Source organism: Nematolebias whitei, chromosome 23, assembly GCF_014905685.2.
Source record: "Nematolebias whitei isolate Nwh7 chromosome 23, NemWhi1, whole genome shotgun sequence".
NCBI lineage: Eukaryota > Metazoa > Chordata > Actinopteri > Cyprinodontiformes > Rivulidae > Nematolebias > Nematolebias whitei.
The window spans coordinates 12671351-12685673 of record NC_056520.1 but is presented as its reverse complement, the minus strand read 5'-3'; the positions used below and the strand labels follow the sequence as shown (position 1 = coordinate 12685673).

Sequence of the window (14323 nt, the reverse complement as noted above, 5' to 3'; positions counted from 1 at the left end):
TACCATGAACTAAACTATGGTAGGACATTAGTACCATAAACTAAACTACGGTAGGACATTAGTACCCCGAACTAAACTGGAGTAGGACATTGATACCATAAACTAAACTAGAGTAGGGCATTGATACCACTAAATAAACTACAGTAGGACATTAGTACCCTGAACTAAATTAGGGCATTAGTACCCTGAACTAAACAACGGTAGGACATTAGTACCCCGAACTAAACTAGAGTAAGACATTGATACCATAAACTAGAGTAGGACATTGGTACCATTAAAGAAACTACAGTAGGACATTAGTATCATGAAACTATACATTAAGACCTAGTACCATGAAACTAGAGTAGGACATTAGTACCATAAACTAAACTGCAGTAGGACATTAGTACCATAAACAAAACTACATTAGGAAATTGGCACCATGAACTAAACTACAATATTACATATACAGTAGGACATATACCGTGAACTAAACTAGAGTAGGACATAGCACCATGAAACAAAGTACAGTTAGTTGATGGACTAATGATGAACTGTGTAGAATGACACGGTTCATTTCCGACCAAACTGAGTCTGTTCGAGCCAATATTTGGTCCAACCAACCCGACACAACCGAGTTCTCAAAAGAACCTAGCAGTGTTTAGACTGGAACTGTATTTATTATTTGTTTATTTAGTTAAGTTATAAGTAATTTTAAACATTTTTTTTTAATATGATTTGATATACAATTTTTTTAATGTATTTATTCAAATGTGTGTACATAATAAAATAAAATACATACAAAATAGCATTAGCACTATTAACAGTTCGTTAACACATACCACGTCGCGGGCGTAGGAGGTCACAGCAGGAAATTGTTTATACTTCGGCCAAAGTAACCATGTGGTTGGGTTTTCACGGAGTCCTTAACCGTTAAGATTTTAATATAATTTATTAGATTTCAATTGCTCAATTTTGACCATTTTTTGGAAAACGGTAGCTAAAATACTTGATTAAAATATAACATTTATGGGTAGTATTTAATGCAGTTCAAATTCATTTTTTTCTAGTGTAAGGTGGATTTTAATTTAAAAAAAATGTTGCTCTTGTGGAGCAGCTCTTTGGATTACAAAAGCAGCCTGTTTGCTCAACTCTTTCTCCAGCGGATTCTCAGTCCCTGCGGCTTGTTGACACACTGGAGTCTGAGCGAGGTGACCAGCCGGAGTCTGGAGTCTCAGAGCTTCACTGTGGGCAGCTTCTGCGTAAAAGAGGGCAACCCCTAAGTTCTAAAAATGAACGCACCGCGGTCACTCTTAATTAAAACACTCTGTCCTCTGTTTTACATCATGTTTTCAGGGAGGAAAAACAACCAAAAAGTCGTATTTAGTTAGAGCCCAGGTCAAGCATGTCCTGATGTTTACTGTTTTTAGCACCGGAGTTAACAGTCGCCTTTTGGACAGTCAAAATACTTTATGACCTCAGCATTGATGTGGCCTCGAGTGGAATTTATTTGACTCCCAATTTCCCCTGTAAAGAAAAAAAAAAAAAAAGTTTATAGTGATCCTATTTCTCTTTATTATTTTAGCCTACAAATTTTGCAATTTATAGGTCCTCCCTACTTCATGTTACTTTAGCCATTCATATATAAAACCATAAATAGGTGCTATGACTATTAGTTTTTGTAAAGTTTATGCTTCTCAAAATATTAAATAAATTTTAAAAATCATTATAGAAATACATTAAGATCTCTCCAAATCCTTCAAAAACTCTGTTCTCTTAGAAATATGCTTCAGCATTCTTCTACAAATACTAATGCTAATCTGTTACTGCTAATACTACATTACTTAATGCTAATTCTACTCTTGCTCATTCTGCAAATGCTAATTCAGGTACTGTTAATTTTACTACTGCTAATGCCAATTATAACTACTGTAAACTCACTCTACTAGTGCTAATGCTGCTATTGCTAATTATACAGTTGTAATTCTGCTAACAGAACTACACTGTTAACAGTACCACACTGCTAACAGAACCACACTGCTAACAAGACCACACTATTAACAGTACCACACTGCTAACAGAACCACACTGTTAACAGAGCCACACTGCTAACATAACTACACTGTTAACAGTACCACACTGCTAACAGAACCACACTGTTAACAGGACCATGCTGCTAACAGAACCACACTGCTAACAGTGTGGTTCTGTTAGCAGCATGATCCAGTTAACATTGTGGTTCTGTTAGCAACATGGTCCTGTATACAGTGTGGTTCTGTTAGCAGTGTGGTTCTTTTAGCAGTGTGGTACTGTTAACAGTGCAGTTCTGTTAGCAGCGGGGTCTTGTTAACAGTGTGGCACTGTTAGCAGCGTGGTCCTGTTAACAGTGTGGTTCTGTGAGTGCCACACTGCTAACAGTGCCACACTGCTAACAGTGCCACACTGCTAACAGAACCACACTGCTAACAGAACCACACTATTAACAGGACCATACTGCTAACAGTGCCACGCTGCTAACAGTGCCACACTGCTAACAGAACAACACTGTTAACAGGGCCATACTGTTAACAGTGCCACACTGTTAACTGGACTATGCTGCTAACAGAACCACACTGTTAGCAGGACAACGCTACTAACAGAATCACACTGCTAACAGAACCACACTGTTAACAGGACCACACTGCCAACAGAACCACACTGCTAACAGGACCATGCTGCTAACAGGACCACACTGTTTACAGGACCATTTTGCTAACAGAACCACACTGTTAACAGGAACACCCTGCTTACAGGACCATGCTGCTAACAGGACCACACTGCTAACAGAACCACACAGTTAATAGGACCACACTGTTAACAGAACCACGCTGCTAACAGAACCACGCTGCTAACAGAACCACACTGCTAACTGGACCATGCTGCTGACAGAACCACACTGCTAACTGAACCATGCTGCTAACAAGACCATGCTGCTAACGGCAACAGTGTTTTTATAACACTATTTTTATTTTAATTGCTGTTTATTGTTGTCTGTCTAAAACAGGTCTCTTGAAAATGAGTCCTCATGACTCAACGAGACTACCTGTTTATATAAAGGTTAAATAAAAAAATTAATAAAACCATTGTACTAATGCTAATTTGGCTAATGCTAATTCTTCTGCTGTTAATGCTAATTCTGCTACTGCTAATACTACTAGCGTTTAGCTCTTTTTACCTTTTTTAGCTTTAATAACTCCAACTTCTTCACAAAACTTCTGCATGCTTGTTCATGCAGTCGCCTGCTTTTACTTTTAGTATTCTGCTTTGTTTTGGCTTTGTTTTTTTGCAGAGCTCATGTGCAAAAAACAGAACCTTCTTTACTCACGTTGACGCCTTAATTTGCAGGTTTTATTTTAAAGTCTTTATCTGCTTTTATGGGTGCTTCTTGCTGCATACAGACCCGGCTGGTCTCACATTTAACTTTTTTTTTTTTTAACGGTTTGAAAAAAAAAAAAGAAGTAATTTCTGCAAATCTGAGCAAAAGCACGTAATTGTTCACATTTTCTGCAGTTTATTGAGGTTTTTTGCACAGAACCGTTGCCCAACAGTGCAGGTTAGGTCTCTCTCTGTAACATTTCCCCATACTTTAATAAATAGCGTTAGCAGATTTTTGTCTATTATCTTTTAAACACAGCCTCAGTCTTTTCGCAGCTCAAAGGTGCGCACAGGCATGCGTTGTCAGCCAGTGCGTCCAATGTTTGTGTAGCCAGCGGTTTGGTGCTGCAACAGAACCCCCCTCAACACACACACGTGCCCCGTCGACCCGTGTACCTTGAAAGGAAACCCGTTTGATTTATGAAGTCCAGCTCATTGCTCTGACCGCAGAGAGAAAACACAAGAAGCTGAAAATCCACACTGAATGCTGTGAAAAGGCATCTGTGGCCACCGAGCCGGGAGCTATTCTTATCACAGGCGGCATGGAAAAAGACATTTATAGGGTTTGATCCTGGTCTGCAGCTTTAATAGACCGAGACTCATTCAGCGCTGCATCACTGTGGGGCGCTTTCAGAGCTCAAAGAGACTTTCATCAGGACTGCGTTGAGCTCTTCTGGATCCCGTAGGTCCATCTGATCCAGATTCAGGTCAGAGATGACTTGAACCTTCAGTTTCCGGTGTAAAACGTCATGGTGGATGTTTGAATCTGCGCCATCCTTACCTCTGTTGCCAAATATAGCAAGTACTGATCAAAATAGAAAGAAAACTCTCGGCATATAAACACCAATACCTCATGGCAAGTGTGAAGCACGGTGGTGGAAGGCTGGTTCGCCACAGGACCTGCGCACCTCTGTCTACCAAAGGATTCTGTACAGTGTACTCATGGTACACTGCAGGTAATCATGTCCTGCAGCTACAGCGTGCGCTCTCAAGACATAATTACCTGCAGTGTCCCCCCCAGTGCGGACCGAACTTGGCAAAAGGGGCTTCTCCTACTCCGCTCCTGTGTCCTGGAACACCTTGCATAAAGATCTGAAGCTTTCGACCTTGACCTCTCTAAGGGATTTTAAACAACTGCTAAGTTCATGGCACAAACCAACGCAGACGTGTTCCTGTTTTTAGTATTTTACATCGCTTTATAATAGAGCTTCTTTTGTTTAGTTTTTTAATATAATTTCTTCTATTTATTTTTGTTTTATATGCTTTTTACATGATTGTCTATGGGAAAATCTTAAGCCCAGTCTTAAAACTGGACAATGGGTCAGCGTCACGGACAGAAACTGGAAGTTGGTTCCACAAGAGAGGAGCCTGAGAACTGAAAGGTCTTCCCCCCATTCTGCTCTTGGAAACTCTAGGGACCACGAGTAAGCCTGCAATCTGAGAGCAAAGTGCTCTGTTAGGAAAATGTGGAACAATAAGATCTCGTATATAAGATGGAGCTAAGTTGTTGAGAGCTTTGTATGCATTGAATTCTGGACTTGACAGGGAGCCAGTGGAGAGAAGCTAAAACTGGAGAGATATGATCTCTCCCAGTAACTCCAGTTAAGACTCTGGCAGCAACATTTTGGATCAACTGAAGATGTTTTCAAGAAGTATTTGGACACCCAGATAATAAACCATTGCAATAGTCCAGTCTAGACGTGACAAATGCACGAACCAGTTTTTCTACGTCACATTTAGAACAGATGTTTCTAATTTTAGCGATATTACACAGTTGGAAGACATTTATTGCATAAAAGTATATTTAGCCATAATTGCTGAAAGAACAAAAGAAGAAAGACTTCTCGATCTCGAACTGGTCTTTCAAGGACTACTTTTAGTCACTTTGGTCATTTTTTATAGGTAAACGAAGAGCTATTTTTGCTCATAAATTTAGAGTTTAATGACTCATTATGTTAAAAGCATTGAGTGACCTTTCCTACTTTATGAATCGGAGCAGTTGTACCTGCTGCCGCTGGAGCGGGACGGAGTTCAGGGAGTCCTTCAGGAGACCGTCTCACCTCCTGTTTGCTCACCCTGACCAGACTCCTGGTTTAGAGGGACCCAATCACTCCCCCAACCAACCCTCACCTCTCCATCCGTACCCAACTTAGCCTCTCAGTTCCTTTCACTTCACCACAGAGAGCAAACAACACAGACTTGGGTAGCAGTGGTGCATTGTGGGAAGATTTCAGCCACCAATGAGGTGGTAACCTGTATGGGGGTAGGGTGGGGGTCCAAAAACACAGGTTGAATGGGTCTTTGTAACAAGTCTATTTCTCTGAATTTTAAAGTTGTGCAACAGACAGAGAAGCAAAAAAATTGTGTGTGTGTGTGTGGGTGGGGTTAAACGCCTCAAATATGAGAAATGAAATTAACAGCTGCAGAATAAATCAAGAGTTGTTTTAAGTTTAATTACACATATTTACACACTAAGCATGATTCATCTACGATATGAGACGACCAATTTATGACCTGTGAACTATGATTGTATGATTGTATGAACCTTTGAGGTGTTTTTATAAAAACACTAAGAGCTGAGAGAAGGAACTCATGTGCAAAAAATGTAATTTTAATAATCTTAACAGGAAAATTAAATAGTCTGTGTCTACCGGTACATTCAAGAAATTTTAGAAATACATCAGTGCATCATCTGCATAGATGCTTAAGTACTGGCATTAATCCAGCTCTAAACCAAGTTAATATTTGATGTGGAAAACTTGCTGTTATATAAATGTTTGTTTACCGTATATACTGTATTTGAGCATACGTCCTTGGACCAAAATGAACTGGACTTTATCTAGGAGAAAGAAAAAAGAACTACAACACCAATTAAAAAACGTTGCATTGACTTGTAAACCTCACAACCCCTTATATTATTTATAGTGGAGCATATGAAATGCATAAAATGTAGAAACTTTAAAATATATATTTTTAATGGGTCATTTTGAATGTGATGGCAGCGACACTAGGCTTGTTGCAATAAACATTATATCAATCGCATGATAAATGAAAATTATCAACCTCATTTTCATTTATCGGCTTTATCGTTTCTTCGTGTCTCTCTCTTTCTGTTGAAGACAATGGATGACAAAAGGCTCAACTCCGGTGCTCTTCACTGACTTCTCCCTTTCTCTTGTCTCTTTAAAATATGTTTTAACTGTCCAAAATCGCGTTTTTGGATCATTAAAAGCAGTTAAGCTGAGAAGCTAAGCTACAAGCTAAGCTAACGAACCGACCTCGGAAAAAACCTCCGTCTTGTCGAAGCTCCAAAATTCACGGTTGAAACCCGTGCCTTTACATAAAAAGTTGGTTTTCTCTGCAAAAAGAAGCTGAGACTTGTTTACTGATTTTTTAATATTAAAACCTTTGTATGAAAAATGCTATTCTAAAGAGCTCAAACCACACAGAGTGTCCACCATTTTGAGAATCGAAAAAAGGAAGGACAGACAGCCCATGTCACGTCAAGGGGCCTCCCTCCCATTTTTCTTAGAGACACGCTCACTCCCTCACTATCCATTCTTCGGTTCAAACTGTCTTATACTGCCATCCAGTGGTCAAAAAAAGGTACTACGTTCAAAACAAATTAACCAACATTTCTTCTTAAATTTCACAGTAATTACTAATTATTGTCAAATTTCAAACAATATTATTGTTTATCGCAATAATTTCTGAAACAGTCGCCTAGCAAAATTTGTTTTTGTGACAGGTCTAAGCAACACATCTCAAGAAAGCAGGGGACAGAGTCGTGTCGGTGTTGCCCGTCTGCTAGCTAAGCGCTATGTTGCTGCCGGTTTTTATCACCGGGGGGGGGGGGGGGGGGGATGGGGCGGGGGCACTTCGTGTCTGTGTTGCCTATCTGCTAGCTTAGCGCTACTACATTGCTGCTGGTTTTTAACGATGGGGGTGGGGGGTGGGAGAGGACGGAGTCACATCTGTGTTGCCCACCTGCTAGCTTAGCACTACTACATCGCTACCAGTTTTTATCGACGGTGGGGGGAGAATGGGACAGAGTCACGTCTGTGTTGCCTGCTTGCTAGCTTAGCACTACTATGTTGCTGCCTGTTTTTATCAACTGAGGGGATGGGACAGAGTCACGTCCGTGTTGCCCGCTTGCTAGCTTAGCACTTCTATGTTGCTGCCGGTTTTTATCGACTCGGGGGGGACGGAGTCACGCCTGCTAGCTACAACATTGCCGACTGTTGTCAGCAGGGGGAGGGGGGTGTTGGTAGGCAGAGCGCTCAATTCTTTCGTTGGGGTGGGGCGCCCTGCTTGTTTCTTAGTTTACTGTTTATTTTATTTCCGTCGTCTTTTTTCTAACTTCAAATTTCCCGCTGTAGAAGGATTGAAGTTGTCTCACTTTAGCCGCAACACTTCAGCCTGATATTCATTCATACAGGTTAATCCCATTGAGCCTCGGGGACTCATTTACAAGCGAGACCTGAATAAAAAAAAGATATATTAAAATACATCTGATCATCAATCAACCTTTATTTAGACAGGTAAATCCCATTGAGCCTCGAGGACTCATTTACAAGAGAGACCTGATTTCAACAAAGAAATATGACAGCAATGGACAACAGCAACAACAATAAACAATTATAAAAAGTCATACTACAGGTTTCGTTTTTTTTTTGTTTTTTGTTTTTTACAAATAGGATGGCTAAAAGGAAAAAGGTAACAAAAAAACAACAAAAAAAACAGCTAGATTCTAAGGCGAATGTAGAAAACTAAAAACAGGAACATGTCTGCATTGGTGCCAGGAGTCCAACAGATTCTTAAAGCCACTTAGAGAGGTCAAGGTCGAGAGCTTCAAATCTTTTTGTAAGATATTCCAGGAAACAGGAGCGGAGTAGGAGAAGGCCCTTTTGCCTAGTTCAGTCTTCATTGAGGGAACACTGCAGGTAATAATGTCCTGAGAGCGCACGCTGTAGCTGCACTCACGCAGAGACATGTAGGAGGAGATGTATGAAGGCAGCAGACCAAGAAGTGATTTAAAGATGAAAATGTACCAGTGAGAGAGTTTGCGTGAAGTTAATGATGTCCAGTTAACCAGTGAATACTGGGTGCAGTGGTGGGTACGATAATCACAGCCAGTTATGAATCTTAGTGCACCATGATAGACAGCATCCAACATCTGCAGGGTTCTTGTAGGAGCGTTCATGTAAATAATGTCACCATAATCAATTGAGGGAAGGAAAGTCACAGATACAAGGCGTTTTCTAGAATTCAGGGTTAGACAGGATCTGTTTCTGAAAAAGAAACCCAGTTTAACTTTCAGTTTCTTTACCAAGTTTTCCACATGGAGCTTAAAAGAGAGATGTGAGTCGACCAAGATACCCAAATATTTATAGGAATCAACAAACTCAATGGGGACACCATTTGAGGATAAAATCGGAGGAAGAACTGCTGGGACCAACTTCCTATTTGTAAAAAGCATCCCTTTTGTTTTGTCGGCATTTAGGACAAGTTTGAGGCGGAACAAATCAGTCTGGATGTAGGTGAATGCAGAATTCAAAAGCTGGAAAGCCTTAGCAACAGTTTTAGCTCGACAATAAACAACTGTGTCATCAGCATAGAAATGTATAGATGCATTAGGGATGTTTTTACCTACATCATGTATGTAGATTGTAAAGAGGGTGGGTCCTAAGACTGAGCCTTGTGGTACGCCATTGTTGACTGTTAAATAACTGGAGGAAGTACCATTATGTTGAACACATTGCCTCCGGTCTGAAAGATAGTTAGAAAAATATCTTTCGTGTTAATTTATGCATTTGAAGAATTGTATTTTGAGTTTTGCAGAACAAAATTTTCAAACACTTAACAGCCAGTCACCAGTAACACTCGAAATATACTCTAGTAATTAAGATATAACAAGAAGTTCAGTCACTTTCGTAAAGTTACTGAAATAGTTACCGTACAACTTTAAATGAAGTAACTTTAATACCAATTATTTTTATAGCCTTTCGTATCCTTTCAAAATTACCCATTTTTTTTCCTAAAAATGTTAGTTTCTTAATTTAAATATGTGATATGTTGAATATGTGCATAAAATGTGAATTTATGAGATTAGCAATTCTTTGCCTTCTGTTTTCATTACTTTTTCAGGATTGTGGTTGTACTTTAAATACATTTTATACTTCAAGTTACCCAAACTGTCAGTATTAATTATGCAGAACGGTCACAATTAGAAATAATAAACTTAATGCCTTTGATTAGTTTGAGAATTCTTTTAAGAGGGTTAACTTTCACCCGACAGTTTCTACAACCACAAATAAATACTGACTGATTGTTTGATTTGTTAACATGTTTATCGTGTGATTAGAATCAAATCTAGCGTCTCCTCTGCTGCAGCGCTGCAAAGACAAGCTGAACTCTCTGGCCATCTCGGTGATGAACCACTGGCCCGGGGTCCGGCTGAGGGTCACCGAGGGCTGGGACGAGGACGGCCACCACTCGGAGGAGTCCCTTCATTACGAGGGCCGGGCTGTGGACATCACAACGTCAGACAGGGACAGGAACAAGTACGCCATGCTCGCACGGCTGGCGGTGGAGGCCGGGTTTGACTGGGTCTACTATGAGTCCAAAGCCCACATCCACTGCAGCGTCAAGTCAGGTGAGAGACCAGCAGGGTGGCTCGGGTTTCTTAAAGGTTTCTAAGGATAAATTAAGATTAAATATCCTAAATTTTATCATTTAAAGGATTCATTCAGACTCAGACTGCACCTGCTTATTGCTATTATTATTACTATTATTAATAATAAACCCAATCCTTGGTGATTGTCTTAGTAGGTGAATGGTTCTTGTTGATACGGTCGTTTTGTTGGTTTGGGACTTTATGAATGAATTTGTCCGTTTTTTTCCCCTGGAATATTTAAAAACAAACACAAGAAAATGCATCTTTAAGTCGTAGTTTTCATCTGACCGTTCGGAGTTACTTTACAAAGATGAACAGTTGGATGTAAAGACGTTTGTTCATATTCTGAAACAAAACAGTCTCTTCTTGTGAGAAACAAAATGTGTTTTTTTTTTTTTTTGTCCCCGACGCCTTTAGATCGAGTCGTCCACAGCCTCACCTAAAGCTTCGGCAGCTCACTTGAAGCTGTGTCTAATACTAGCTACTTTTAATAATTATTAATATCAACAATTTTAACCAGAGTGAATGCTGAGCCAGCATTTTGTTTCCCTGTTTATACTTTCTTTTAGGGATGCACGATATTATCGGCATGGTATCGGTATCGGCCGATATTAGCGATAAAGTTAAATATCGGTTATCGGCCATTCCATCAAAATGACTCACTGATGTAAAAAAAAATATATATATATATACATACAGTAAATATACAAAGATGCTGTTGTTGTATGACTGTTCGAGTGTTGTCATTGAGTTAGAGAGAGTAAATATCGTGAATAAGCGTAATCCAAGTTGAAGTGTTACATCATTTTCAGCCAACTTTTTGGCATCTGCATTTGGCAGCAGGCCAAACTGACAAAGACCATGTAGAATAATTTAGTATTTTAATTCCACAGCAGAGACAGCTATGTAGTCTCTGTAAGTAGGTATAGGGAGAAAAAAAATTGGTATCGGTTATCGGCCAAACAAGTTTTAACATATTGGCATATCGGATATCGGCCAAAAATCCAATATTGTGCATCCCTACTTTCTTTACATTTTTTTGCAAACTACTTTGTGTTATTTTAGCTGTGCGTATAACAGAAAGTTCAGCTCATTCAGGAAGTGGGTGCTGTGACTTTTAATTCCTTTAGCTTTTAAACTTTTCCAAGTATTTAACTTCAAATACATTTCATATTCCCGAGATTTGATTCCCTCAAATTCATTTTTTAAATCTGCTTCAGCTACTGGCTCTGTTTTCGTTTTTTAATGCTACTTTTAGCTTTAAGCTAATATTTTTATATTTTTAGACTTGAACTACTTTGCTTATTTTTAATCTTATGTTCTATTTATTGTAGTTTTTAGCTAAAGTTTTGCTACTTTTACTTCTTAGCTAACATTTTGATGCATGTAGTACTTGGCAATTTAGCAGCTTTTAGCATATAATGTGAATGAGTCCTCGAGGCTCAGTGGGATTTACCTGTCTAAATAAAGGTTGAATGAAAATATAATGTACTGCTTTTAGCTATTATTCTGCTTTTTTTTATTTATTTTTTAGCTTTTAGCTACTGTTCTTTCGTTTAGTTCCCATTTTTCCACTTTAAAGTTTTAGGTAACTTTTTTCTACATTAAATCTTTAGTTAACATTTTGGCTATTTTTTAACTTTTAGCCACTGTTTTACTACTTTTAGCTGCTTCTTCTAGCTAACATTCCGCTTTATTTTTTTTTTTTAGCTTTTTTTAACTTAAGCTATTTTTACTTATTGGCTAACATTTTTATGCATGCAGTACAGGGCTATTTAGCAACTTTTAGTATATAGTGTACGGTACTGCTTTTGAAAGTTGTTCTGCTTCTTTTAGCTTTTAGCTACTCTTTTGTTTATTTTAGTTCCCATTTTTCCACTTTAAGATTTAGGTACTATTTTCCTACAATAAGTCTTTAGTTAATGCTTTGATTATTTTTATTTTTTTGCTTTTAGCCACTGTTTAACTACTTTTAGCTACTTACTCTAGCTAACATTCCACATCTTTTTAATTTGTAGCTAAAATTATGCTGATTTAACTTAGCTAACATTTTGATGCATGTAGTACTTGGTGATTTAGCAACTTTTATCATGTAGTTTATTACTTTTAGCTATTGTTCTGCTTTTTTTTTTAGCTTTTAGCTTTTTTTTGTTCTTTCTTTTAGCTCCCATTTTTCCACTTTAAGGTGATATGTACCTTTTTCCTACATTAAGCCTTTAGTTGGTTAATTTTGAGCTTTTAGCCACAATTTTACTACTTTTAGCTGTTTCTTTTAGCTAAAATTCTGCATTTTATTAGTTTTAAGCTACAGTTTTGTAACTTTTAGCTGTTAGTTTCCATTCCATTTCTTACTGTTTTGCTACTTTTAGACATTTACTAGAGTATTTCTACTTGTGGCTACTTTAAGTGTTTGCTTTTACTTTTAGAATCGTATTAGCCTTAAATTAGCATTATGCTATTTAAGCTATTTTGCATCTGTTTTTGTTCCTTTTAGCTTCTGCATTTGTCGCTATTAACTTTAATTCAGTTTCAGCTTCTCCAAGAAACTTGAGCAAAGTCTTTCAGCGCTCAGATTAGAATATTTGTTTATTTTGAATACGTTTTTTTACGTTCCTGCTGCTCCATTTATCATAATTTTGCAGAAAAGTAACTTTCCAGCCAAAAGCTCATTTAATGTGAAAACACCATTTTTAAAGCAAATCACTTCAGCTCGCTTCGGCTGCTTTTTTACTTTTAAACTTATGCTTCTTTCCAGCATGTACATGTGAGCCGCCTCCTTCGCCTGCTACCCTCTCCCTGAACTGTTGGCTACTCGTCTTTCAGCTTCTCTTCTCTTTTATTTATTCTGCTCATCAACAAACAGGAAACACCGTCGCCCTTCTGAGCTTTTGAACACCGGGACATAAAAACTAACAGCGTTCAGTGAACGAATGCATGTCGCCCGCCACCTTTAATGCGTGACTTTGATGAGAAACGACAGAATCGTAGCCGATCTTTGGTCAAACCTTGCAAATAGCAGCCGTGGTTTGGGATGTCACCGTCAGAGTATGTGTTGTGGATGACTCTCAGCTACTACCACACCAAACTTCAGCTCAGTATCTGTAAAACCCTCTCGGTTATAGACGTTTTTTTGGCGACGAGCTGTGTCGGCCATGTTGAGCCGCTTCCGCCTCATCAAGGTGCAACATGGCGGCGCGCTGACAGAATGTGCAGCTAACAGGAAACACACACGTGCAGAAAGTCTCACCATCTTGTTGATGACACTCAAATCACCCGTGACACTTTATTTTTTTACTGAGTGGTAACCCAAATCTCCTTTTTTTTTTTCTTTTTCCCCTTTCCTGCTTCCTCTCTTCTTCCCCATCCCCCCCCACCAGATCGGGTGGCGAGGGCCCAGTCCTTGACCTGATCAGAAGGGAAACCAATCAAGTTGGTATTTATTCAAATTCAATTTAATTTCCTCTTATTTTTCTTCAAACTTGTTTAGAACAAGACAAAAGAAAACAGATACAGTGCAGGTTGGAATAAATCCTCCAAGCTTTAAAAACTGTTCATCCTCAGAGGATTAAAGGTGCGTGTTTAGGGGTGCACCACTAGGGGGCGACAAAGATTCAGAACTGATACAGATGAAGAAGAAAACAGAGCGAATAACAAATAACTGACAAAGGATTACATCAAGGAATTAGAATGTAATATTAATTGATTAATTATTATTTGGCTTCCATCGCAGGATTTGTTTCATCTCTCATTCAGTTTATGTCTCTAGTCCTACAGATTTACACTTTTGGCGTCAGAATCCTGCACGAGTCCTAAAACTGTCTCACTCTTGGCTGGAAAGTTCTCGCGTTTAACAGTTTTAGTGTTTTCTGGTGAGAATTTTAGAATTTAGAAACATTTTGGTTCAGACGTGATGCTGCGCCAAGCATCACCATGGCAACCTGAGAACAGTTTCACCCATCCATCCCTCCATCCATCCATCAATCTCTTCATCCATCCATCCATTCATCCCTTCATCCATCCATCATCCTTCATCCATCCCTCCAACCTTCCATCTATGCCTCCATCCAGCCATCCCTCCATCAACCCTCCCTCCATCTCTCCATCATCCCTCCCTCCATCCATCCAACCAATCATCATCCATCCTTCCATCCATCCAACCATCCATCTATCCTTCCATCCATCCATCCAGCCATCATCCCTCCATCCATCCATCCACCATCCATCCATTTGTCTTTCATCCATCCATCCCTCCAT

At 39.1% G+C, this 14323-nt stretch overlaps 1 protein-coding gene across 1 annotated transcript in view; it reads left to right on the top strand.

Annotated features, from left to right (window-relative positions):
• Positions 1-14323, top strand: part of LOC119428956 (indian hedgehog B protein-like) — a 20545-nt gene that overhangs the window by 1442 nt on the left and 4780 nt on the right. Inside the window, exon 2 of the mRNA XM_037696666.1 lies at positions 9787-10048. Within this exon, the coding sequence (XP_037552594.1) occupies positions 9787-10048 (262 nt within the window). The remainder of the gene's footprint in view (positions 1-9786; positions 10049-14323) is intronic.